Consider the following 25,437-nt stretch of genomic DNA (forward strand, 5'->3'; position numbering starts at 1 on the left):
CTGAAGGACTGATGCCATCTATCTCAAATGTGCGCTGTTGATTTTAAGAATTCCTCTGCAAAATAAAACATGTTTCTTTACCTATTAGAGAATGGGTAGGTTAGGTTTATTTTCAAATGTATCTTCTTTTTAAAAGATGGAATCTCCTCCTGTTGCTTAGGTTGGAGTGCAATGGTGAGATCATGGCTCACAACAACCTCGAACTCCTGAGCTCAAGTGATCCTCCTGCCTTAGCCTCCCGGGTAGCTGGGACTACTGGTATGGACCACCATGTCTGGCTAATTTGGTTTTTTATTTTTCATTTTTTTAGTTGGAGTCTCACTCTGTCGCCCAGACTGGAGTGCAGTGATCGCTCCCGGCCACTGCAGCCTCGACCTGCTGGGTTCCGGCGATCCTTCCACCTCAGTCTTCCAAGTAGCTGAAATTACAGGCACATGCTACCATGCCCAGCTGATTTTTTGATTTTATTGTAGAGATGAGGTCTCGCCAAGTTGCCCAGGCGGGTCTCGAACCTGCGGGCTCAGGCAATCCACTCACCTCAGCCTCCCAAAGCGCGGGATTAAAGGCTGAGCCACCGAGCCCGGCTTGGTTTTTTTTGTAGAGACCATGTCTTGGTATTTTGCCCAGGCTGGTCTTGAACTCCTGATCTCAAGCAATCCTCCTACCTAGGCCTCTTAAAGTGTTGGGATTACAGGCATGAACTACCATGCCCTGTTGTATCTTTTTGCTCAAGTTAACACTGTTTTTGAGTGACAAGGAGAGGAAATCAGCATCAACAAAACTTCTACTTAAGAAAGCTCAAACTTCCAAGGAATCATGCAAGGTTGTTTTTATTAAGCTTTATATTCAGTTTACAGCTAAGTATTGCAGACATTACTTCATTTGACAAGCAGACATGACATTTTAGGAAATATTTCAAAACACTCCAAGGACTTCATAACGACTGGGAACAGAGCACCTTACTCTGCAGTTAACATGTATGTTATATACTTCAAGAAGCCATTAAAGAAAAAAGCTAAATGACAACTGGTCCTCTTCTACAAAATGATTATCCTGGACAAGTAGCTACAAAGAAAATCACATGACTATGACAACATTAGATAGATCTTGCATCCAAATCCATCCTTTTTATTTAGGATAGGATTTGGGGTCACATATTAGAAGGCAAATGATTCTTTCAGAATAAGCTACATGTCACATTTTCTATGGGTGGTATTAATACTAGTATGATTAGCTTATGTTTAAAAAAATCAAGAAAAAGAACAACTTTGTATTTAAAATCCACTATATTAGTGACTGTAGGAGATGCTTAGCCATTGAAGAGCTTCTTTCCACTTTTATAGTTTCTTTATGAGTTCTTCTGAGAGATTTTCATTGTGACTGTCTTGACCTCTGTGTATTCATGGAGACCATATTCTCCCCTAGAAAGAGGGAAAAAATACCCACAGACACTATTTAGCACAGCACTGAAAATGTACTACATAGCCCATGCATGACTGGTACAAGTTTGTTCTTGCTTTTCTGGCTAGAGAGAAGGGAGCACAATTTGTGTGTACAGAGGCTTTCTTATAGTAGCCACTCAAACATTAGATGTCCAGTCTTACATAAGTCTCCTTGTAGGGAAAATTTAAAGCATTTTTTTTCTTTTTCTTTCTTTCTTTTTTTTTTTTTTTTTTTTTTTTTAGAGAAACAGGCTCTTGCTAGTTGCCTAGACTGGTCTCCGGTTCCTGGCTTCAACCCACCTTGGGTTCCCAAAGTGCTGGGATTACAGGTGTGAACCACTGTACCTGACTTTCTTTCATTTTAAATAATCACGTGTTCTCAGTTGATTTTCACAAAATTTGTTCATTTTTGACATTATTCTACTTAAAAAACAATTCAGCCCAAGAAGAATTTTGTTATATCATGTTTAGATTTAAATAAATAGAGGAGAAGTAGTAATATATATTCACTCGAAAGTAGTACAGAGATTGTAAACTGTTGAGAGTTTGTATTTACCATGTACAACTGTCACAGAATGTGAAAAATGACCATACTTCTATTTTCATTCTAAGGTATGACAATACGGTTTGAAACAAAAGATTTTGCAACTATGGTTTTAACAGTATCTTTTGATTATTGGCAAAACAAAAACCTGACCTTTATTGTTAAAATTATTTCTAAAAAAATTGTTTTCTTTTTAAGAGAAGAACAACAGACTGGCCTATATTCAGGATCTTGGACTTTTTGTAGTTGTTTTTTTCCCATTTATACGTTTTTCCCCCCCTTTATACAGCCTCCTACCATTTGCTCATATAATTCTTAGGTTCAACCCAAATGACCAGGACTTAAACCAAATCAATCAGTTTGGCCCTGATATCTTGTTATCAGGCTTATGGAGACCGATTATCAGTTTTAGAAACTGACTGTGATTTGTTCTTTGTTGAAGAGGTAACTTGAAGGATTGGGCTCAGTTATTCTCTGTACTGCTTTGATGTGAGGATCAACTTACATGTATATAACAGTACTCTTAAAATCATAACACTCATGCACATGTAGGCTTACAGAAGAATAAGATCTTGATCCTTTTCTGTCCCTCCCTTCTTATGAGGTAGACAGGTATGCAGAAGACATCATTTTCTCCTGAGTAACCTAATACTCTTACACTGATTATTTTCTTGGGCAATTAAGCTTCTGAAAATACCTTTTAAAAGCTTCAGTGAGCATGTTCTTCAAAGTAATTAAAGGGTTTAGCCTCAGTTGTCTGAAACCCATTAAAAGATAATATTTTAATAAGTATTTTATCTCAAGAATTAAATAAAACAACCATGATTTTTACCAATAGACTTTCTATTGTATTTTGGGTCACATAGGCACTTGAAATTCAAGAGAGTAATAAGCATGATTATTATCATAATCAGGCTGGAACACATCCTGTTTCTTAGGATTCCTATGCCTAAACAGTTTCTATGACATAACACAGAAACAGCTGTTTGCATTTCTCTTTAGCTTACTAAGTCTGTGAGTTACTAGTTCTGCACTTCTAAAATCTTCAATGTACAAATCACCTTGGAACCTTATTCAGATACTGATTCTGCTTTAGTAGGTTTGGAGTCAAGCCCGAGACTGCATTTTAGCAAGCGTACAGGTGATACCTTGCTTCTCATTCAAGGTTCACACTCTAAGAAAGAAAGGTACTATTAACAAGTTACATCTGGTTTTCCCTTGGTACCCAGAACTGAGACTGGCACAGAGAAAATATATGTTGAACTGACATGGCGTCAAGCAAAAAAACAAAAACAAAAAAGAAAGAAAAAATTCATTTGAGTTCTCTCTATAAATCCTTAGTAGTTTATAATACTTTCTTGCTTATATGAGCAAATAGTAGGGGATAGAGGAGGTTGTATTATGGGGAAAAAAAAAATCTTGTGAGGTGCCGAGAGCCAATTAAGCTTAAAATGGCATACTAACCAAGTCTCAAGGGACCTATGTTAACATAAGTGAAAATGAGTGGAATTACACAAAGGGAGGCATGGCTGTCATTTAACTGATTCCAGTGCCAACATGAGGATCAGAGTGCAAAATTAAGGTTTGCACACTCTGTATCAATGTTTGATTCTATAAGGGTTGTATATGATTTCTCTTTTTTCTTTATATATTTTCAAACTTATTGATAAATATAAAAATATCTTCAAATACTCTGGGAGCTGCACAGTACCATTTTGGGGTCTTTGAGGACTTTATGCTAAAGTGATCAATCCAGTCTTTCTACATTTGAGAAAAAACTGCAATTTAACTCTCGGGGATCATTTGAGGTTATCACTTGAGTAATTCTCTTGAAACATCTTGTAGCAAATGACTTATTTGGTTTCAGGCAGACAATTCTGATCTGGATTTTTTTTTTCTTTTTCTTTTGGATGCCTACTGGTCATAGGCAAGCCACAGTGAGAGGATGGGAGGTAACCAACTTCTTCACTCATTGGCTTCATATCAGAAACCAACAACCAAAGCAACATCTTACATGGAAGTCATGTGCAGAATTGTTTGCATGTAAGTAGCTGGGGCTGTGTTTCATGGCTGCCTTTAGGTCTATGTGAAAAGGAGGTGTCTGGGGTGAGAGAATCGGAAAAAGTCATGGCTTAACTCTTGAGTATGGCAGACCTGGGACCAGGGTGAGGTAAGAAAGAAACTCACCTTGGTGCATTATTTATTTATTTAGAGTCAGAGTCTTACTGTCACCCAGGCTGGAGTACAGTGGAATGATCACATAAGCTGAAATTTTTGAGGTAAAAACAACACAGCATAATTTTTTCCTTTGTATTTGAAAGGAAATTATCTATACCCCTGTTTCAGATTTTTAGGAAATTACTGATGGTTGATTTCTGTTTTCCTATTTGGTTTCTGTATGTTTTAAAGTCTGACTGAATTATATTTGACAAAATTGGCATGTTTGGTCTACTTTAATTAGGTTATCCATTTTGATTATTTTATCTTCAACGTTCCCAGGGAAATGTGTTATAGATACCTGGGCCAGCAATGAATTCACCGCCCTTCAGAGTAATCTAACCTTGTTACAGCTTTTTGTACAAAGTGATTAATTTTAGCAAGGGATTCTTCAGTAATAGATATTATAAAAAGAAACTAAAGAAAGCAGGGACCATTTGTTGAGTTTCTACTTTATGAGATTCTAATTGTCATACTCTGGTGGTGTCCAGATTTTCTGTCCTTTGCTCTGCACATTAACTGTTTCTTTACCTCCTTGAGGTATGGAGTCCCAGGCTATTACTGCTTATTTCATAGTGTGTGTAGTTTATTTTGCATATCTTTTTACATATTCTTCTTGCCACCAAGTATATAGAGGATGGAACATAGGGTCATGTCCCTGGGGTTCCTAGGACCTTAATGAATATATATTGAGACAGTAGACAGATCATTTTATCATTCCTCCATTTCAGTGGCTCCCCAAAGGTATTCATTTCAGTGTAAATTTGCTTATTGGTTAAGGCAAATGACAAAATACATGCCTAGCTAGTGCATTAATGACCTTTAGAAACAGAGACTCATTTTTACTTGCCTTTTACCAAATGAGCAGCTTTACTATTGCTTCTATAAAGTTTGTATATGATTTCTTTTTCTTAATACATTTTAAAATTTATTGATAAATGCAAAAAATTTTAAATAGATAAAATTGTTAAAATTGCTTGAACAAAATTAACCAAATATATTACCACTACTTTCTGTGTTGACATATGTATGTGCACATTTAAAAAAAGTCTGTAGGCTGGGCTCGGTGGCTCAGCCTGTAATTCTGCGCCTTTGGGAGGCTGAGGTGAGTGGATTGCCTGAGCCCGCGGGTTCGAGACCCGCCTGGGCAGCGAGACCTCATCTCTACAATAAATCAAAAAATCAGCCGGGCGTGGTAGCGCATGCCTGTAATTCCGGCTACTCGGAAGGCTGAGGCGGAAGGATCGCCAGAGCCTAGCAGGTCGAGGCTGCGGTGGCCGGGAGCGGCCACTGCACTCCAGTCTGGGCGACAGAGTGAGACTCCAACTCACAAAAAAAAAAAAAAAAAAAAGCCTGTATATCCTGGTTTCAAAAGAAACTGAAACTCATAAGTGCATTTGTATATACATATTCTCGATCTAGTTCTACTATAAAACATGTTTTTCTTAGTCAAATTTTCTTTTAGGTTTAAATTTTAGTACTAAAAATAACTCATTCAGTTAATTCAAAATTTTACAGTTTATATCATAGTATTTTAACAAAAGAGAATCATTTATCTTATTCTAAATTTCTTTAAGAAAAAAACACCCAATTTATTTAATTAAGAGGCAAACTCAAATAACTAGAGTGTATTTATATTTGCACCTTTCTTAGAATCATCAATTTATAGTTTCCACCTCCTTTCTGGAAATATTTCCCAAATGGCTTATATTCATATATGATAGCAAACAGTTCTAAAAGTAAGCAATATTTCAATCATCAATGTAAAGGGTTTAATATAGTCCCTTATTTATAGTAGGAACTTAATAAATTATATTTCCCATCTACCATCACCCTTCTGCATTTATGGGACACATCCAACATTTCAAAGATATTTGGTGTTATGAATCTCCAGAAAGAACAGAGTATTTAAGGTGTATTTAAGGAGAAAATTAGGAGTTAATTCCCTGGAAGTGAAAACCATTTTCAGCAAGATAAAATATTTATCTTAATAGAAAGTGATTCTTACAGTTCTCGGCCATTCCCAGACATCTTGAATCCACCAAAGGGGCACTGGGCAGATACTACGCTATAGCAATTTACCCTGAAAATAAAGAAAAAGAAGTGCATTATAGACAGTCCTTAACCTAGGAAGTTAATTTGGCAATTTTAGAAATTTGGAAAGCTCCTTAAGAATTCTGTTAATTTCAATATAGTATACTCATTGAGATAAAAAAAAAGTAGCACTATAAGTTGGAATGCAGAAATTCAGGGATACATATTACCTAGAAACAAATAGAATGGTGTAACTATGTATGTGACAGTCATTTTGGCAGTACATCATGTCCCTGAGAAGTAATAGTTTGAATTAAACAAAATAGTCCTTATGCATAGGAGGAAGGATATGACTTGCTGGAGACTGGGATTTATTGGGTGAAGGTTTCCTACTGCCTGTTATACAATAAACTGTAATTCTCCTGAATCTGTTTGTATACTTAATAGACCAGAAACAATTTTTTTTTGCAACTGCAATCTGTATCATGTTACTGACTTCATTTTTTTCCCATTAATTGGTTCAATAAATTACTTAAACAGAGGCTTTGGCAGAAGTTGAATTTAATTATTAATTTGTTTATTCTGTCATATTTCATAAATGGTTTAAAGATGATTATATTAACAAATATAACTACAAAAACTTGACTAATTATATTCAAGAGAAAATTACAATAGAAGATCAAAACGGGGAGGGAGGGAATTTAGAATGCAGTTATGCAGACCATAACCAATTTGTTTAGTTTTAAATTTCCTGGTGGCCAAAGTTAACAGCAAAATCTAATAACCTGCAAGATTCTCATTACAAACAAGAGGAAAAAAGTATTTTTTAAAGGAGAAAACAATTTAAAAAAACAGTTTTTCCAGCCGGGCTCGGTGGCTCAGCCTGTAATCCCGTGCCTTGGAAGGCTGAGGTGAGTGAATTGCCTGAGCCCGTGGGTTCGAGACCCGCTTGGGCAACTTGGTGAGACCTCATCTCTACAATAAATCAGAAAAATTAGCCCAGCATGGTAGTACGCGCCTGTAGTTCCAGCTACTTGGAAGGCTGAGGTGGAAGGATCACCGGAGTCCAGCAGGTCCGCTCCTGGCCACTGCACTCCAGTCTGGGCAACAGAGTGAGACTCCAACTCAAAAAAAAAAAAAAAAAATACTTTTTCCTCCCTTTGTGCTATTATAATTGGTGGACAACAGTGTGGCTTCCAGATAAATTGTATTATACTTGGAAGAGGTTGGCTATTATTTTGATCCTAAGATAACATTCAGATGTCTTCTCATTTAAAGCACTATTTCAATTCCCAAAATTCCACATTCTTACTACCACAGAGTTCTTATCCATGTCTTTTATCCTGGAAAATAGTTCCTTCAATAAATTTACACTTTAAAAAAAAAGGCAACTTATCTCAGCTTTAATTGCTCTTTAAGTTGTGAAATCAGATACCCACTTTAAAATTATGAATAAAATCCCAGCAACTCTGGAATTCAACAGTTTTCCTGAAAACACCAAGCAGCCATTGGGTCTTGGACAGTACTAGAACATGATTGTGCTCTGAGCTATATAGGAATATGATGGTTTCCTCTGCTTTTATTGTATAGAAATTCCTCTCTGGGGATTCTCAAGACACTCAGTAGAATCATATCATAACGAGCTTCTTTATCAAGCAGGCATGCAACATTCTGTTAATCCAAATAAAAACTTGTCTTTGTTTAAAAGTGTAGGAAAAAAGTTTGCTCTTTTGACACTAAACTGAAAATAAGACTATATTAGTATACATTAATGGAGAATTGAGAAGTTTTCACTCAGAAAACTGTGAGTTAAAAATATTATCTATCCTCATGTGTATTTTTCACGTGTAAAGTAGAGGTAATAACATTTAATTTAGGTAGAGGTAATAACATTTAATTAATTTTAAGATGAATGTAAAATGAGGTGTAGAATGTACTTGTTATAGTACTTGGTACATACTAAGTCTTTAGTAAATATACACACATGCCATAATAATGTTGAATTTTATCATATTTTCTTTATCATAGGAAGATTCCCATTAATTACTAGTCATACTGATTATTTAGGAAGAACTTGATCAATTTTATTTAAGAAGTTCTGACTGTAAACATCCCACTTCAGAAAGAACCAGACTTTTAAGCAGTGGTCTTTAATGCTGGCTGCACATTAGAATTACATGGGAGCTTTAAAAAAATACTCTTTACGTGAAAGATCTATGCCCAGACTCAATTACAGAGATTGATTGATTACAGAGACTTTTCATTATAGTCTGTTTCTGTTGTTATAACAAAATATCATATACTGGGTAATTTATAAATAATAGAAGTTTATGTGGCCTATGGTTCTGGAGACTGGGAAGTCCAAGAACATGGTGCTGGTATCTGGGAAGGGGCTTCATGCTGCATCAGTCCATGACGGAAAGGTTAGAGAACAAAAGAGTGAGTGCTAGAGAGCAAAGCACAAGGGACCAGACGGGCTTTTATAACAACCCTCTCTTGTGATAACAAACTTGCTCCCATGATACTGCCATTAATTCAACCCCATGACCTAAACACCTCCCATTAGGTCCCACTTCTTAACACTGTTACAATGGCAGTTAAATTTCAACATAAGTTTTGGAGTGGACATTCAAACTACAGCATCGACATAATTGGCATGTTGCTGTCTACCCTCCCTTGCCTCAAATCAGTTTATATATTTTTGAGGCCCCCCCACTAGATAATTCTAATAATCAGTCAGTGTTAAGACCCACTGCTTTAGAATTTGAAATAGGTCTGATCTCAGCTCTGTATTACTGTGTGATCGTGATAAATTATTTAACCTCAACATCCTGGAAGAAATGATGAAGGCAAAAAAAAAAAAAAAAAAGAAAGAAAGAAAGAAAGAAAAAAACCCCTTGGCAACCTTTGGTTTTTTTCATCAATAAATGTGAGATAACAATGAAACAATTGCTGTGTGGTAAAATGAGATAATGAATGTAAATAATACAGTGCAGTGCCTAGCATAGAGTAAATATTAACTAAATAATGACTCTCCCTTTGGCTAGAAAAAAAGATTCTAGAGAGATCAAGAAAGGTAAAGATTATCTCAAAGATAAATATTTTTCATTGTCTTTTTTTTTTTTTTAAACTGGAGTAGGTGTGACTTAGCATTGGGAAGTAACACAATCTTGGGCTGTTGCCAGGACTGAGGGAACAAAGTGAGGTTTGATGGGATAAAAATGATCAAGAAAACAGTTTAGAGACTAGGGGCTGGACGTGGAATGTAATTGTTTGAGCAGCACAGATTTAGCATTTATAGCCTCTAAGTTAAAGTATAAAAGTAAGAGACAAACTAGGTCAAAAAATAAGAGAAATATGCTCTTCAAAATTCAGTATGTTCTTTTAAACGAATAACTTCAGTCATTTCTAATGACCCCAGAGTAAGAAGTGGATATAAGAAGCGCGCGCCTGTAATCCCAGCGACTCGGAAGGCTGAGGCGAAAGGATCGCCGGAGCCCAGCAGGTCGAGGCTGCGGTGGCCAGGAGCAGCCACTGCACTCCAGTCTGGGTGACAAAGTAAGACTCTAACTCAAAAAATAAAAAAAAAAAAAATAAAGAATTAAATGTTTGCATGTATAAGATTACCAAATATTCTTATTATTTAATTAAACTTGATTAACCAGAACTTTTTTCTATATCTTTCATATATAGCATAGTGACAAGGACCTAGAAATTATTTAGCAATGCTTATATTGTATTAGCCAAACAGCAATACAATATTTTGGGTAAGCAATTTCAGGAGGCTGGATAGAGTTAAAGAAATTACCCTTCTAAATTTCTTCCAATACAGTAGTTTTTCATTTTCCAAGGAAGCAACTGCAGGTCACATCATTCCAAATGAAAAATCCAAGTCTGAAAAGGTTCAAGGTAACTTGCTAATGAAAATACTATATGACTTAGGTTTGACTTACCACACTGTCCCCGCTTGCAGGGCAGAGGAGACCGTTATGGCTTTGTCAAGGTCTTTGGTAAAGATTCCTGCTGATAAGCCATAGAGAGTATTGTTTGCTCTCTTGATCACATCATCCAAAGATTTAAACTTCATGATTTGCTGCACTGGTCCAAATATCTAAACCATAAGAAGTGATTAAAATAAATCAAAATAATAGGTTAAAAGTAAATATTTTAAGTGATACTGTAGAGGTTTCCCCCATAAACTATCCTAAATTGATTAAGATTTTACTTCTTAGCTTAAACCTATGTATAAGAATTCAAACAGACAGCTCAGAAATGATAGGTGAGAAGAGGTAATGGTCACGTGCAAAATGGAATACAAATAATTAAGCGATGTTAATCTTCTAAATGTTGGAATTAAGCTTCCAAAAATATGATTAGGCATCAATTCATTAACTTCAGAATCTATTTTTCGTTTTGGAACATTTTAAATTCTCTCTCTAGTTTTCCTCATCTTCCAAGTTACTACATATAACAGCAAGTGTCAGAAAGCAAAGCCTGCTAGATCTACTGGATTGATAATAACAATTATGTTGTAAATACCAGTATGCCATTGTGTGAAATATTAACTATTCTACTGTACTAAGACCTTTTCATAATTAGCCATGTTAGGTAAAACAACATGAATTTTTGATCAGATTCTACTCTGTAGCCAAATCTTATACAATGTACATATACTAAACTGAATGATTCATCACTGTAAGAGCTTAAACTCAGAACCACCTTGTAAGAACCAAAGTATGAGTTCATTGGAGATGGCTATAGTTTCAGGACAGGAACATAAAATCACAATTTGCTTATGTTAGCCTAGACCACTCTTTCACTTTCTCTAGACCCTCTAGTTAGTGCAGACCAATCTCAATTCATCCTGTATCTCAATCCTGGTTAGGAGAAAAACAACAGAATTTTCTCTTAAGAATTCAGCTCCTGTATTATATTTCAACAAAATATTTTTTAAAAATTAAATTAAAGAGAGGACTCCTCTGAGTGTTTTCAGGGCAACAAGAATGAGAGGAGGCAGTAACCAGAAACGATAAATGGTCTTCTAGAGTTCCCCGCTAATTCCAGTGTTAGAAGGGTGGGGGCTACCATTCAGTAGAGGCTTATGGTAAATCCTAGGGCTGTAAATCTAATCATGATATTGTAAGCTAGAAACCAGATATATAGCAGCTACTGCCATAACTGTGTTCATATTTTACAGAATTTTAATTGAACACAGAACATGGCTCCGGGCTTCGACTTTGAAGGAGCAAGTCAGCTGGTCTCCTATGTATATTATAGGAAACAAGAAATGTTTCCTTGACTGAAGTTTCTTTCCCCCCCGGTCCTTTCTATTTGGTATTCATAAAAATATGCAAGAACAATAGCTCTAATCTTTCTTCCTCATTTTTTATATTGTAGTTATATACGTGGTGGCACACACATATACCCACCCACACAAAATATACAAAGTTAGGAAATCTAAGAACTGAAAGATATAGGGCCAAGAGCACAGGGCCATGAAGGGTAGGGAGTGATACAGGGGGTGAATGCTATTTTCAAATACATGGATGACTGTTTTATGGGAAAAGGCCACAGGGCAAATAAGAACCAGCAGGTAAAACATAAATACTTACTGTTTTGTGGTAAGAACACAAAATCTATTCTCAACTATTTTCAAGTACATAATACGCTTTTATTAACTATAGTCACCATAATTACAATACAACCCTTGAATGTATTCCTCCTTTCTAATTGAAATTTTAAATCCTTTGACCAACATCCCCCAACCCTCACCTTCCACCCTCCAAGCATCTGGTAACCACCATTGCAATCCTGTTTCTACGAGTTAAACTTGTTTAGATTCTACACGTAAGTGAAATCATGTGACATTTATCTTTCTGTGCCTGGCATATCTCACTTGGCATAACGTCCTCCAGGTCCATCCATGTTGTCGCAAACGACAAGATTCTTTTTCATTACTTTAAAACTGTGCGGGAAGCCCCTAAAAATTATTAAGCATCTTGATTTGGGGTTGGTTGGACATTTTTGGTCTGACCCAGTGGATTTGTACTATTTTTAGTCTTGATGACAAATAACTCAAAGCTTTATCAATAACAGAACTAAACAGTAACATTTACAGAGAAAGATGTTCAAAAAGTTGAGAATTTTAAAGGGTTACTTTGTATACACAAAGTGGCAGCCAATGGAACAGAACAGAATGAAACCATTTACCTCCTCTTTGGCGATGCGCATCTCATCTCTAACATTAGAGAACACCGTGGGCTGAATAAAGTAGCCTTTATTCCCCCATGGGCCTCCACCACATTCCAGTTTGGCTCCTTCTTTCTTCCCACTCTCAATGAGTTCAAGTATTTTATCATGCTGTTCCTTGTCAATCTATTCCAAAAATGTCACATGAAAAAGAAAAAAATAGCCAATTGTAAAGATAACACGTTGCTAGGACTGTTAATGAGGGTTTCAAAATGCTAGAACCTTACTATTACAATATTGAATTAAAACAGTTATCAGAGTTCAAATTCATTTTTTAAGGTAGTTTTTTGTTTGTTTGTTTTTGAATTGGAGTCTTACTCCGTTACCCAAGCTGTAGTACAGTAGCATGATCAACGATCATGGCTCACTATAGCTTCAACCTCCTGGGCTCAGGCGATCCTTCCACCTCAGCCTCCCAAATAGCTGTGACTACAGGCATGAGCCACCATACCTGGCTAATTTTTTTACTTGCTATATTGCCTAGGCTAGTCTTGAACTCAAGCAATCTTCCTGCCTCGACTTCCCAAAGTGTTGAGGTTATAGGCATGAGCCACCACACCTGGCCAATTGGACAGATTTTCTTCTTGTGACTGTTTAGAAAAGAAACCTTGAAGATAGGTATTTATCTTTGGTATTTGTTTAAGAGTTATGTAAGAAAAGCATCCAGCACTGCAAACACATATAAACCTTTTACACAACTGCCATTTATTCACTCTGGAGAAAATGCCTACTAATAATCTAACATATTTTCCTTGAAATTCTAGTCCTTACTGAAATAAAAGGAGAGAAAGTAGAAAAAGAGAACTTTGATAGTGGGTCTAATCTGGATTTGACAATTGGAAAGCAGATGCTTTTTAGACTTTTCTTAGAAGACTCCTGTGCTTCTGTATGGGTTTCCCCGTTCCCAAACCATTCCCTCTGGCCTGACCCAGGTCCTTGGTATCCCATTCTGACTGTAGTTTGGGCATCATCCAGGTTAATACTTGTCTTTCTGTTGGAGTGGTCAGTAGATTTAGTTCCAGTTTCTGACCTGTCCTAATCACCATCTTGCTTCAGAAGCACACAACTCTCCTCCATGCACTGGATTGGGGATCTACCTACTGTCTCAATTCCTACTTTAGGAGGCTAAGTAGACTGGATGACTCTTGGATTCCAAATTACTGGTGAAGACCACATTTCTCAGGGTGGCAGGGATTAAGGATTAAAGGCAAAACAGGAGATACAGGAGCAAAGATGGAAGGCGGGAGCTCTCGCCAGTTTAACTTCTCACTACTTAGAAAGTGTTGCCCTTTATCTTCTTCTCTGACTCTACATATCATCCTCATCTTCCAAGGCCTAGAAACGCTTCCATAAAGTTATTTTTAACTACATAAAACACAGCTCTCATATTTAACTAGTTTAAGTACTATTTCAACCCAAAAACTATTTTCTAAAATTTTTCACAATATTTGGTTGCTACCCATTGGTCTTTAGCACACAATATGTAATATGATTTTTTAAAAAATTCCTTTGTAGCCAGGCTCGGTGGCTCAGCCTGTAATCCCGCACCTTTGGGAGGCTGAGGTGAGTGGATTGCCTGAGCCCACGGGTTTGAGACCCGCCTGGGCAGTGAGACCTCATCTCTACAATAAATCAAAAAATCAGCCGGGCATGGTAGCGCATGCCTGTAATTCCGGCTACTTGGAAGGCTGAGGTGGAAGGATCGCCAGAGCCCAGCAGGTAAGGCTGTGGTGGCCGGGAGCGGCCATTGCACTCCAGTCTGGGTGACAGAGTGAGACTCTAACTCAAAAAAAAAAAAAATTCCTTTGTTTCCCGCAGACTAAGGAAGTTGCAGCATTGACTTAAGAAGAAGAAATATTTAAATTACTACATATTGAATACAAGCAGATTAAGGGGTGATATTGGATAGATTTGACATGGATAAGATACCCTAGTTTCTCAATAAATAGTCAAGGATTCATGTACCTCCATGTAAATCTTCTCTGTCCTGTTTCAAGATACTGATCTGACTATGTCCTCAACATTATGATTTTTTGGTTTTTATTTCAAGATGTATTTCCCAAGTCATAATGTTTCCTTGTCTGTGATCAGAATGGATACCTGGTAACAATCCAATCCCTGCATTGGAGAAAGAGGCTGAAAGGATTTGTTGGTTGGAAAACTAGATGGTCAATAACTTCTGAAACTATAGGACTTCCTATTTCAGTGCCTTGCAACTGACAATATATCCTATGGTCAGCAGCTCTGGCATTATCTGGTAGCAAAATGTGCTTCTCAGGCACCACCCAAGACCCACTGCATCCTTGAACAATTAAAATGAGAAAGACTGAAGAGCACTGTGCTAGAGCTTGGGATTAGCGACTGAAAATTTCAGCCATACTTAGGGACACATTCAATTTGGTCTGGCCAACTTTAATTCACCATGAATACAAACCTTCTTCAGAAGGTGTCAGATTGATAATATATGATCCTGCCTTCTTTCTGTACCACAGACACTGATCAGTAATGCTAGAATGTAACTGGAGCTCTTTACTATGTTGATGGGCCATTGGTTCATGGGCTAGTCTATGAAATGTAATAGGTCATGATATTGTAATAGTCTCAAATTAGACATCTTAATGTGCTTGTACAATCTTTGGTTCCTTAGGCTTGGTGGGTTGAAGAAGACAAATTGGAAAAAAAAATCAAAACACTGACATGTCCACAAAGTACTTGTAAACCAAAGATCAACAAGAGCAATGGAAGTAGATATGTAAGTCATTATTCTGTATGATTGTCATCATACATATAATAGAAGTATGTAATTTTTATTTATTTATTTATTTATTTTTAATTTTTTGAGTTGGAGTCTCACTCTGTCGCCCAGACTGGAGTAAAGTGGCTGCTCCCGGCCACCGCAGCCTCGACCTGCTGGGCTCCAGTGATCCTTTCGCCTCAGCCTTCCAAGTAGCTGGAATTACAGGCATGCGCTACCACGCCCCGCTGATTTTTGGATTTATTGTAGAGATGAGGTCTCACTGCCCAGGCGGGTCTTGAACATGCGGGCTCAGGCAATCCACTCACCTCAGCCTCCCAAAGGCGCAGGATTACAGGCTGAGCCACCGAGCCCGGCCATAATTTTATTTATTTAATAGATACATGAACATACACAGTGCACCAAGCACTCTGATGGATGCATTATACAGATTACCTTATTTCTCTGCATAATGATTCCTCAAGGCTCATATTAATGTTCCCACTTTATAGATGAGAAAATAGCCAAACTCAAAAGCTCATTTTTTTTATAACTGCTTTGAATTGGAAGATTCTATAACTGTATTTAAAAAACCTCAGTTCATTTAACTACCAGTGGATGAGGCAATGGTCTAAAGTTTAGTGAATAAGTGTTCCTTTTCCATAAACTCTTTCTCATAAAAACAGATGAATATTTTTAAGGGTAAAGGAGTCTCAGAGATTATTTAGACTTTGTTGCTGAAAGTTTCAACATACCTACTTACCCTTCTCACTCAGTGCAACCTGTGATAACAATCTATTTATTTATAGAAATTAAAGTCTTATGTTAACTAGATCACAGGATTATTTACTTTAGAATCCTATAAATAAGAATTTTTAGAAGTCTATTTTAACTCCCTTGTCTTAAAAATAACGAAGTATTCCTGCTAAATTTTTGAACCTCTGGTTGAATTGTGAACCAGAGGAAATGGAGGAAAGTATTGCTCAACCAATGTACAGCATTAAATATCTTAGATATTTTCTCCTCTCTTCTTCCCTTCCTCTTCAGATATCTATCTATCTATCTATCTATCTATCTATCTATCTATCTATCTATCTATCTATCATCTATCTATTTGGCATCTTTCTATCAATCAAATGAGAAAAGCTCTTTACTTTTAGATAGATATATTGATAGATGCTTAGAGAGAGAGATAATCACAATGGAAAACTTAGAATTTCATTCTTTTTTTATCCTTTTTTTGGAATGGGTGACCAAGCCAAAATTGAATTGATCTCTTGGTATCCATTTGATAAGTTACTAAATATGAGAAAAATTGGCAACTAATTTTATGTAGTCATTAAAGTCAAAGACAAAGTACAATGGGATCAAGATAACACAAATTATAATTTCATTTGCCAGTTACCTTATTTTAGAGCTTTTAGGTTTTTTTATTTGGTATTGTCTAAGTCTTAAGATTTCCCTACTTGGAAACCTTGTGATAAGCAGGAAAAGCCAAGCCAGTCCCTTTACTTAGACTATAAACTTCATGAGGCTAGGGATCATGTCCTCCTTGTTCCTTTCAGCATTGCCAGGTACTTATCTCAGGGCTTAGCTGATAGCATTGCTCATCAAATTTTAGTTAATGGAATTTATTTTTGTATTATTGAATAAGTCAAGAATAGTGTTTGGTTTCAAATCAACAGCATAAAACAATGTATAATCTTTAGTATGAAATCATAAAGCCTCTAAGCCTAATGCTTAGATTCTAGAGAAGGATTTCTCAGCAGCAGTCCTACTGGCATTTTGGGCCACATAATTCTTTCTTGTGAAGCTTTCCTATATGTTGTAAGGTGTTTAGCAGCATATTTGGCCTCTAATCACTAGACACTTGTAGAACCAACCCTCGTCCCCAAAGTTGTGACAACTTAGAATATCTCCAGATATTGCCAAATGTCCCCTGAGGGAGGGATGTAAAAGTGCTCCCAGTTAAGAATCACAGCTCTGGAGTAAGACCCCAAAGGGCAGGTGGAATTCAGAACCAAAGGTCCTAGAGCTTGAATAACAGACAATGAACAGAGAACTATACAAGCAAGAGGGAATGGTGAACTTTGGATAAAAGAGAAAGACACTCTTATTGATAATGTCTCTGTCTATGAAGAAAACTGAATGCCCTAGGAGAATATAACTAGGCTTTAACAACTAAAATGAGAAATTTGCAACAAACCCCCAAACTCAGGACCTTTTAGGACATTTGTGCTTCCATTAGAGGGTCAGAGTAACTGAAGACTCTGTAGAGGAATTAGGGTTGTACTGTCTATATCTGTGGGATGACAGTTGAGATGAAGAATTGATTATGAGGAAGAAATTATAGAAAGATATAAGAACTCCAAAGTGGACAGAGAACTGTATATAGAAATCAAGAGGTGTGCAGATTGAGAAAAGCAAGAGAATGATAGCATGTAAAAATTTTTCCTCACATATTTATTCTTAGCAAGTTCTTAAACTATTTCTAGGCATGAACACTGAGCAACACAAAATGGGATGATTTTGTTACCATTGGGAATTAGATTGTTTTTTATCATCAAACTGGCAAGGTATTGTAACCTAGGAAGATGGGTAGATGGAAAGTAATCTTACTCAGTAAGATCGAGGCCTAAAGAAAATGTTTTATTCTTGGCCACTCAAAATGGTATCCTTTCCATTGTAAACTTACCTGAGGGCCTTGATTTACTCCTGGGGTCAGAGGATTTCCAAGAACGTACTTCTTAGCCCGTTCAACACTCCTTCGAACAAACTCATCATAAATTGATTCTTCCACAAAAAGCCTGGATGCAGCTATACAACATTGGCCCTGGTGGTAGAATAACCCTTGGTGTGCAAATTCAATGGCATTGTCCACTGTAAAAAAGACATTCATATTAAAGAAGATACATTTTCTAAAGAATATATAGTTATACATACATTCCTCAGAGGTAGTACAGTGATAAAGAAAAATTATGAGTTGTATAGTCAGATGTGGACACAATAGATTTTACCTCTTACCAGCCAGGTGACAAATTAATCTTTCTGAGCCTTTATTTAGCATGGAGACAATAGCAAGTAGTAGAATATGAAAAATAGTGTTTATTATTACAACTTTAACATGGATATTACCAAGAGTGTAAACTTGATAAAAAGATCAAACCGCATTGTAGATGATTTTTATAAATATCTTCATTTGCAATTAGTTAGAGGACTATAAATATTTCTTTCAGACCCCAGGTTTTAGTTAGATAACAAAGAAAACCTGAAATGTCTAATTCATTAAATAATTTCAAAAGATTCTTAAATACCCTGATCAACAGGACAAGTGATTTTTGTGACCAAAAAAATCAAAAAACAAAATAACTAAAAAGCAGCAACAAAATCATGAATACTCAGAAACACTCATCTAATGAATGCCTTTATTTTAGTAAAGACATTTTTAAAATCTAACATGTACCATATTATTTCATATATGCCTATAGATTCTTCTTATTCATTTACTTTAGGTGGTAAAATGTGCCTCATAAGGAAGAAGTAGTTTGCTTTAGTAATTGAACCTAAACAAGAATAAAGATTTCTTAGCACTTTAATTTTCTACATGCTGAAGATTTAATTCAACATTACAGCAATTTGGTGTTTTTTTTGTTGTGAACTTTGTGAACTAGTCAAACCTGCTTAAGTTGTAACAGAAGTTGTTTACCGACAGACTTGGTAAAATTAAGAATCTTGTCATGTTTATAGAAGGTTTAATAAAGTAGCATGTTCTATACAATTTCAACTATGATAACAACAGTAACATAAGCTAATTCCATTAATTATTTTGTGTTTATAGCCGTAAACAGATAATGTAGCTGTGAAAGAAAGAGCTAGAGGAATGTTTGACAATTTGTTTGTGCTAATTAGCTTCTATTTAGGAAGTCATTTTGGGATTCTACTTGGTAATATAGTCAGAATGAACATAGAATATTATGTTGTGTAATCACGTCATAATTATAGATTTAGTATATGGGCCACCTCCTTGGGCCCCCTCCCACTGTGAGAGCTTTTCTATCCTCTCACATCCTGCTTTCTCATACACGCAAAAAATATATATACATACACTTATATGTATGCAACGTAACTACCCTTGCTGGGGGAAAAAATAGAAATTATTTAAATCGTAGGTACATTTTTCTTCAGGCTATTTCATTTAATGAGTGTATGACCCAGAATGAAGGGAGATGGCAAATGTGAAACTAATGTTTCCCCAGCTGGTCTCAGTCCAACTTGACTGGGGCATCTCATTATGCTTAATGCAATGTTAACAATTACAGGTATAGATTTCAAAAACAATACAGCATGGTCCCTCAATGCAAAACATTTACATAATTTAGGGTTCAGCTGAGGAAATAGCAATCTAGTTCAAACCAGGAAGAAATTATATCTTTGTTAAATTTATCTATGTGTTTAAAACTTTAGCACAGTTTTAAAGGTTTTCTAAAGTAATTCTGGACTCTGATTAATTTGTTACACTTTGACATTAGGAGCAAACTCTTTTGTAAAATTTAAGTTCACTTTTGGCATTAGAAGACACCAAAAGTTAACAAAGTGACTTCTACTCACAGTCTGCATCAGCAAACACAATACAAGGACTCTTTCCCCCAAGCTCCAGGGTCACCCTCTTCAGATTGCTTTTCCCGGCAGCTTCTTTGATCATTTTGCCAACCTGAAATGGAGCATTACAAAGGAGGAGGTTTAATCTGCTTTCATAAAGACAGGTTTATTTAGCATTTGTATGATGTTTGTGCCATAGTTAAATTTCATTTGAGAGAAACATTAAATGACACTTTTCAAGATTTGGCACCTTTAGATATAGAAGGTTCCTTCATCAAAAAATATAGACATAAGAGGAAACAGAAAAATGCTCAGCAGTAACAGAGCAGAGATATAGAACATGACAGCTGATCTTGATGTGCATGGCTAGACAGGAGGTTATTTTTTATTTTAATCAGAACTCTATCTCTCTGAGGATCAGGCATATGACTCAACCACAACTTAGCTAGCTATTCTATTGTTCATGCCTCTACTGACATCCAGATAAATCCGTCCAGCTAAATGGGCATATTAATTACTTCCCGAATCTCATTTCTCTTCTCTTCATTTTATGTCTGTTCCAAACTGGACTGTGTCTGAGTTCTGCCCTTCTTTGGGGTCCAGTTCATATCTTAGCTCCTCCTTCAATCTTTCACTGATGACACTAGGCAGACATGACGACTTCTTCTCCTGGCCTCCAAAAGAACCTCATGAAGACTCTTTCAGAGTCTACCTCAGATTTTATTATTTGTATAGGAACAAATTTCTCTACAGATTTTTACCTCCTTGGTAGCAGTGACACTATCGCTGCATATCCCAGACCAGGAGGAAATTGTATCTTACTGCATGAGAACCTTAGGAGTATCTATATCACAGCAAGCTCATTTAACTGTTGATTGACAGTCTCTCTCTCACCTCTCCCTCCCAACACACACACCTCTGAAGAGTGGAGTTAGAAGAAAGAAATTAAATCTGTGCTCTGTGCTGCAATTATTCAGTTAGCTGGCATCCTACTGCTCTGGCTTCTTATTTAATACTGGTTTACTCTGTTCAGAGAAAGACATTGTTCCCCCTCCTCCATTTTTTTTCTTTGTGGATCACTTTCCATCAAGATGTTTTTAATAATTGTTTTTGTTTTTTATCTCTAAAATTTTGACCTGTTTTATAATTATTTCTTTTTATATGATTTTTCTTGACGCCTTAATCCACTAAAATGATCTTCACTTTTTTTAAAAGGCAATTCACTTTATTTTTGCTTCTTTCATTCTCTAGGTTTCTTTTCCTATTCCACATGTCATATTTTAATAAAGTTTCTCTCCCAGCTGAATAAGAGATAAGCAGATGCTTGCTGAGTGTATTTTCATTTTGTGTGGTTACTGAACTGCTACTGTGAATTACAGATTAATTAATCTGCTAATGTTTTCATCTTATTTAAAATTTTTATGGCTGGGCTCGGTGGCTCAGCCTGTAATCCCAGCTCTTTGGGAGGCTGAGGTGAGTGGATTGCCTGAGCCCGCGGGTTCGAGACCCGCCTGGACAACTTGGCAAGACCTCATCTCTACAGTAAATCAAAAAATTAGCCAGGCGTGGTAGCGCGCACCTGTAGTTCTAGCTACTTGGAAGGCTGAGGCGGAGGGATCACCGGAGCCCAGCAAGTTGAGGCTGCAGTGACAGAGAGCAGCCACTGCACTCCAGTCTAGGTGACAGAGTGAGACTCCAACTCAAAAAAATTAAATAAATAAATAAAGATTTTATGGTTTTAAATCAAACCCCTAAAAGTGAATTAATACAAATAAACTAAAAGTAGATTTACACTGTCTGAAATTTCTCTTGTATCCCATTTTACTTTTACAACACACGTCTTATGGTCACTTTCAAAAACTGAATTTCCATTTAAGGCGATTAAACATTTTCTGTTTTTCTAGATAACATTCTTTTATTTTTCTCTTTGAGTTTCCCAAACTCTTTTTACACCTTTCTTCTTTTTTAAAAAATGTAGTTTCACTGGAAGAACTCTATTAAAGTAGATAAGTTTTGTCTTGGGGAAAGTAATAAAATCAGAGATATTTTTCTAAAAGCTACAGATGTCAAAAGAACTAACATGAAGAATGGCTAGAAGTATGAGTGAGGAAGAAAGGTAACACTTTTGCTTAATGCAAGATTAGATGGCAAACAACAGGCTTGTTTGAGTCTTCTCAAAAGTCTAGCTAAAGCCAAAATAAGAAAACACCCATTTTGTCCCATGCTTTTATTTCCTCCCTTGGAAAAAAGCAAAGGTTCATCATTTCTCCTAAAGGGGTCTGCAATGAAGAGAAAATAAGAACTATTAGGACTATGTGTAAACAGCATGTTATGTGACGTTGCCACGTGTGGCAAAAGTAGCAAATGCTCATAAAAATGTCCTTATTATGCCTTGCTCTGTGTGGGTAGGATTCTGTTTTATATTAATCGAACGGAACACTAAAATTCTTACCTTACCAAAAGCATTATTAGAATGAGGGTCGTTGTTACAATGACCACAAAGAGGCAGTCTGCTGTTTGTCTTTCATGGCATTTGTCAAATTCCCTAGGATCTACCAAGCAACAAACCTCAAGCTAAAACAGAACCCAGGAAACAGTTCCCAGGAACATGGAACTAAGTTCCAGGAGTTGGAAGTAAGATGGATTTTTGTGTGGCTTTTGAAATCATGTTATTTCCACTTGATTTTTAAATACTTATTTCTAATTAGTTACTGTATGGGGTTTCTGAAGACAACAATGCATAAGAGAGTCTTTGAGGATAGTCAGCAAGGGAGAGAGGCACACAATATGGGCATGAGCTCTGAAAATTATTTATGAAGTACAATGGAAACACAGACAAGTGTTTTTGAATTCAGAATGTTCCTGGGTCTGCAGAAGTAAGGAGAAAGTCTGAGAGAGGATATGTGGGAGCCATGTTAGAGTAGGTTACAGCTACATATGAGCAAAAAGCATGAGTGGATGAAAAGATACGTGGAATAATCAGAAAGCGATGGGGCAGAGCAGCAGAGATGCAGAAAAAATACAGGGAGAGGAAATGTAGCTCCTCCTTCATATCTTCTAAACTAGTGTAAGCATTAACGAGTTGGAGAGAAAAGGGAAAATGGAAATGAGTAAAACACACATAATCATGCCATGTATTGAGTGCTCAGTAGGGTGCTAAGTGTATCACTTCACATTAGCTCACTTAATGTTATTCTGTAAAATTCAATAAGGTTGATAATATTGTCTTCATTTTACAAATGAAGAAACTCAGATTTAGCAAGGACACAACTTATTGAAGACACACTGATAGGAGAGGTAGAGTCAGAATCTGAATACAGATATTTCCTAGGGGGATTTGTGTGTGTGTGTGTGTGTGTGTGTGTGTGTGTGTGTGTGTGTGAGTAAAGTCCCCCCCACATGCTATATGCTTATAAATTAGCCAACACAAATAGGCAGTGATGGTGGAGATGGAATCAGTGAAGAGAAGCCTCTGGCAGACGTAGGAACTAGACCTTGAAAGGTACATGGATTCCCTATCGGGGGAAGTCTAGAGCTCCAGGCTGAGGACTTTTTACTTTTCTGCCTTTACCTCTTCTGCTATGATTTCAACCTGGTATTTAACTATTTTTAAATGTGTCACTGTGTCTTAAATATTTCTATATGTTTTGTCTACAGTAAAATTCTAAATGTGGGGTTGGCTTTTGCCTACCTCCATTAGGGATTTGAAGAATGCAAACTTTTTCTACTCTCTATGTCTATGAAAAATAAAGAAAAAGTATATATCTATTTAACTCACTTTAAAAAGATCAAGAAAAATAAAATTTGATTTCCCACTATTTCTGTTCTTGATGTAAATGTTTCTTTATATTGAAGTGAGAAATTATGATTATAAAACAATTAAATCACCCTCACCTTACTATCTGGATCTGGGCATTCTTTTGGCTTCTTGATCTCCAGGGAGTCAAAAACTAACCAATCCTCAAAAAGCAAGCTCTAGCACATCATTTGGACATCATTATTCCTTCCTGTGAACCCTCTGAAAGCACGTTGTACATATCTCAGTAGCTTATCACATCCTGCCTTGTTGTTTACTGTGTCAGCAGCTTTCTAAGATAGGGTAATGCTTACTCTTCATCCCCTAAAATTGTATACCAATGAAAGGCATACATTATTTTTTTTTTGTATTGAACATCCAACAATGTCACATAATCGAATAGAGGGTAATTCTAGAATTTTTTTTCACCTGATACAGTATTATTTTACCACTTCCTTTTGGTTAGGATAGAAACATCATCTCAAACGGGAATCCTTTTTCCCAGAGTTCACCTTCCAAGCTACTCTCTTTCTCTCTCTCTCCCTTTTGCTTCTTCTCAATGGTTAGGGTCCTATTCTTTAACTTTTTGGATGGGCAAGCTGCGGCCAGAGAGGCAGAAAAGTTAGGCTAGGCCAACAGTAACACTGAGGGAAACTGGCTCCCTTTCAGGATGTCTAGGGAAGAGAGAACTCCAAATAAGAGACAGAATAAGACTCTACTAGTTAACTTTCATCATCTGTGGGATAAAATTGCACTCATTCTTACAAATCACTGTGGTCTAATTTATATTTTCAATGTAAACCTACTCATTATAAGACAAAGTCTTAGTCATCAGACTTCTCATCAGAGAAGGTGATGAGCACGCTAAAAATAGTTTAGTCCTTTTGAGTTTGTAATAGGTATTAATTTAATCCAAACTACATCTGCTTATGTCCTATACTCATATTTGAAGGCTAGAATAAGGAACTAATCATTAAGAGAAACTTTTGTGTTAAGAAAGTGTCAGCTCAAGAATAATTACATAAAACATGCTTCTGATGGCTGTAGATGCAGACATTCTCAACTTCTGGCCTGAGCAAATGCTATTACCTCTGTTGATCCCGTGAAGGCCACTTTGTCTATATCCATATGAGAAGAAATGGCCGCGCCTGCAGTAGGCCCATAACCAGGGACAATATTCACTACTCCAGGAGGAAACCCTGCCTGAAAGGTGAAAAGCAAAAGAGTTACAAGAGAACTAAGAATTTAATTCAAAAAAGAGGAGAGGAAGGGAATGAGGCTGCCTCTTTACACTAACATTATAAGTTTTTCTATCCAGAAAAATGCACATAAATGGTTTCATGTACTATTGTTTTTTTCATTCCTTAGCTCACAGAAAAACAGCCTTAAGGGTTGCATTATTGAACAACCATTTCTCCTCAGGGTAAGTACATACTGTATGGATCACTGCTCCATGATGACTGTCTCAAATTTCATAATAGTAATGCAAAAAACAGTATATATAAAAGTGTTTGGTAAATTACTAGTGTAGAAGGAGAGCGATGTGTTTATTATTCCCATCAGCAAAAATAAGAAGCTGAGGAGATCTTACATTTTTAGTTTTTAGCTGTTGCTGATTGCTCAGGATATAATAGCTGAGTTACAAATGCCCACTGGCATTATTCAGCCAGTAAAATGTTAAGCAAATATGGTCATCTCATTCATGATTAAACTTCACAGATTGGTTTCAACCTCAGTTAAAGAATTCAGGTGTGGCAAATGAGTTGCACCCATTAAAATTTCATGTGATTTGCATCAAAATGTTTCATTTTGGCATCTCTTT

The 25,437-nt window shown here is 36.4% G+C and overlaps 1 protein-coding gene across 2 annotated transcripts in view; it reads right to left on the reverse strand.

Annotated features, from left to right (window-relative positions):
• Positions 1-813: 813 nt before the first annotated feature.
• Positions 814-25,437, reverse strand: part of ALDH1A1 (aldehyde dehydrogenase 1 family member A1) — a 147,937-nt gene continuing 123,313 nt past the window's right edge. For both annotated transcript variants that reach the window (XM_021718512.1, XM_008069918.2), the window contains 7 exons: positions 24,705-24,818; positions 19,829-19,931; positions 17,916-18,100; positions 12,448-12,612; positions 10,191-10,348; positions 6,212-6,286; positions 814-1,421 (listed from right to left, as the gene is read on the reverse strand). In XM_021718512.1, the coding sequence (XP_021574187.1) occupies positions 1,349-1,421; positions 6,212-6,286; positions 10,191-10,348; positions 12,448-12,612; positions 17,916-18,100; positions 19,829-19,931; positions 24,705-24,818 (873 nt within the window). In that variant the 3' untranslated portion in view covers positions 814-1,348. The remainder of the gene's footprint in view (positions 1,422-6,211; positions 6,287-10,190; positions 10,349-12,447; positions 12,613-17,915; positions 18,101-19,828; positions 19,932-24,704; positions 24,819-25,437) is intronic.

This window comes from Carlito syrichta, unplaced genomic scaffold (assembly GCF_000164805.1).
Source record: "Carlito syrichta isolate Samal-C Ts95f unplaced genomic scaffold, Tarsius_syrichta-2.0.1 Scaffold312501, whole genome shotgun sequence".
Lineage (NCBI taxonomy): Eukaryota > Metazoa > Chordata > Mammalia > Primates > Tarsiidae > Carlito > Carlito syrichta.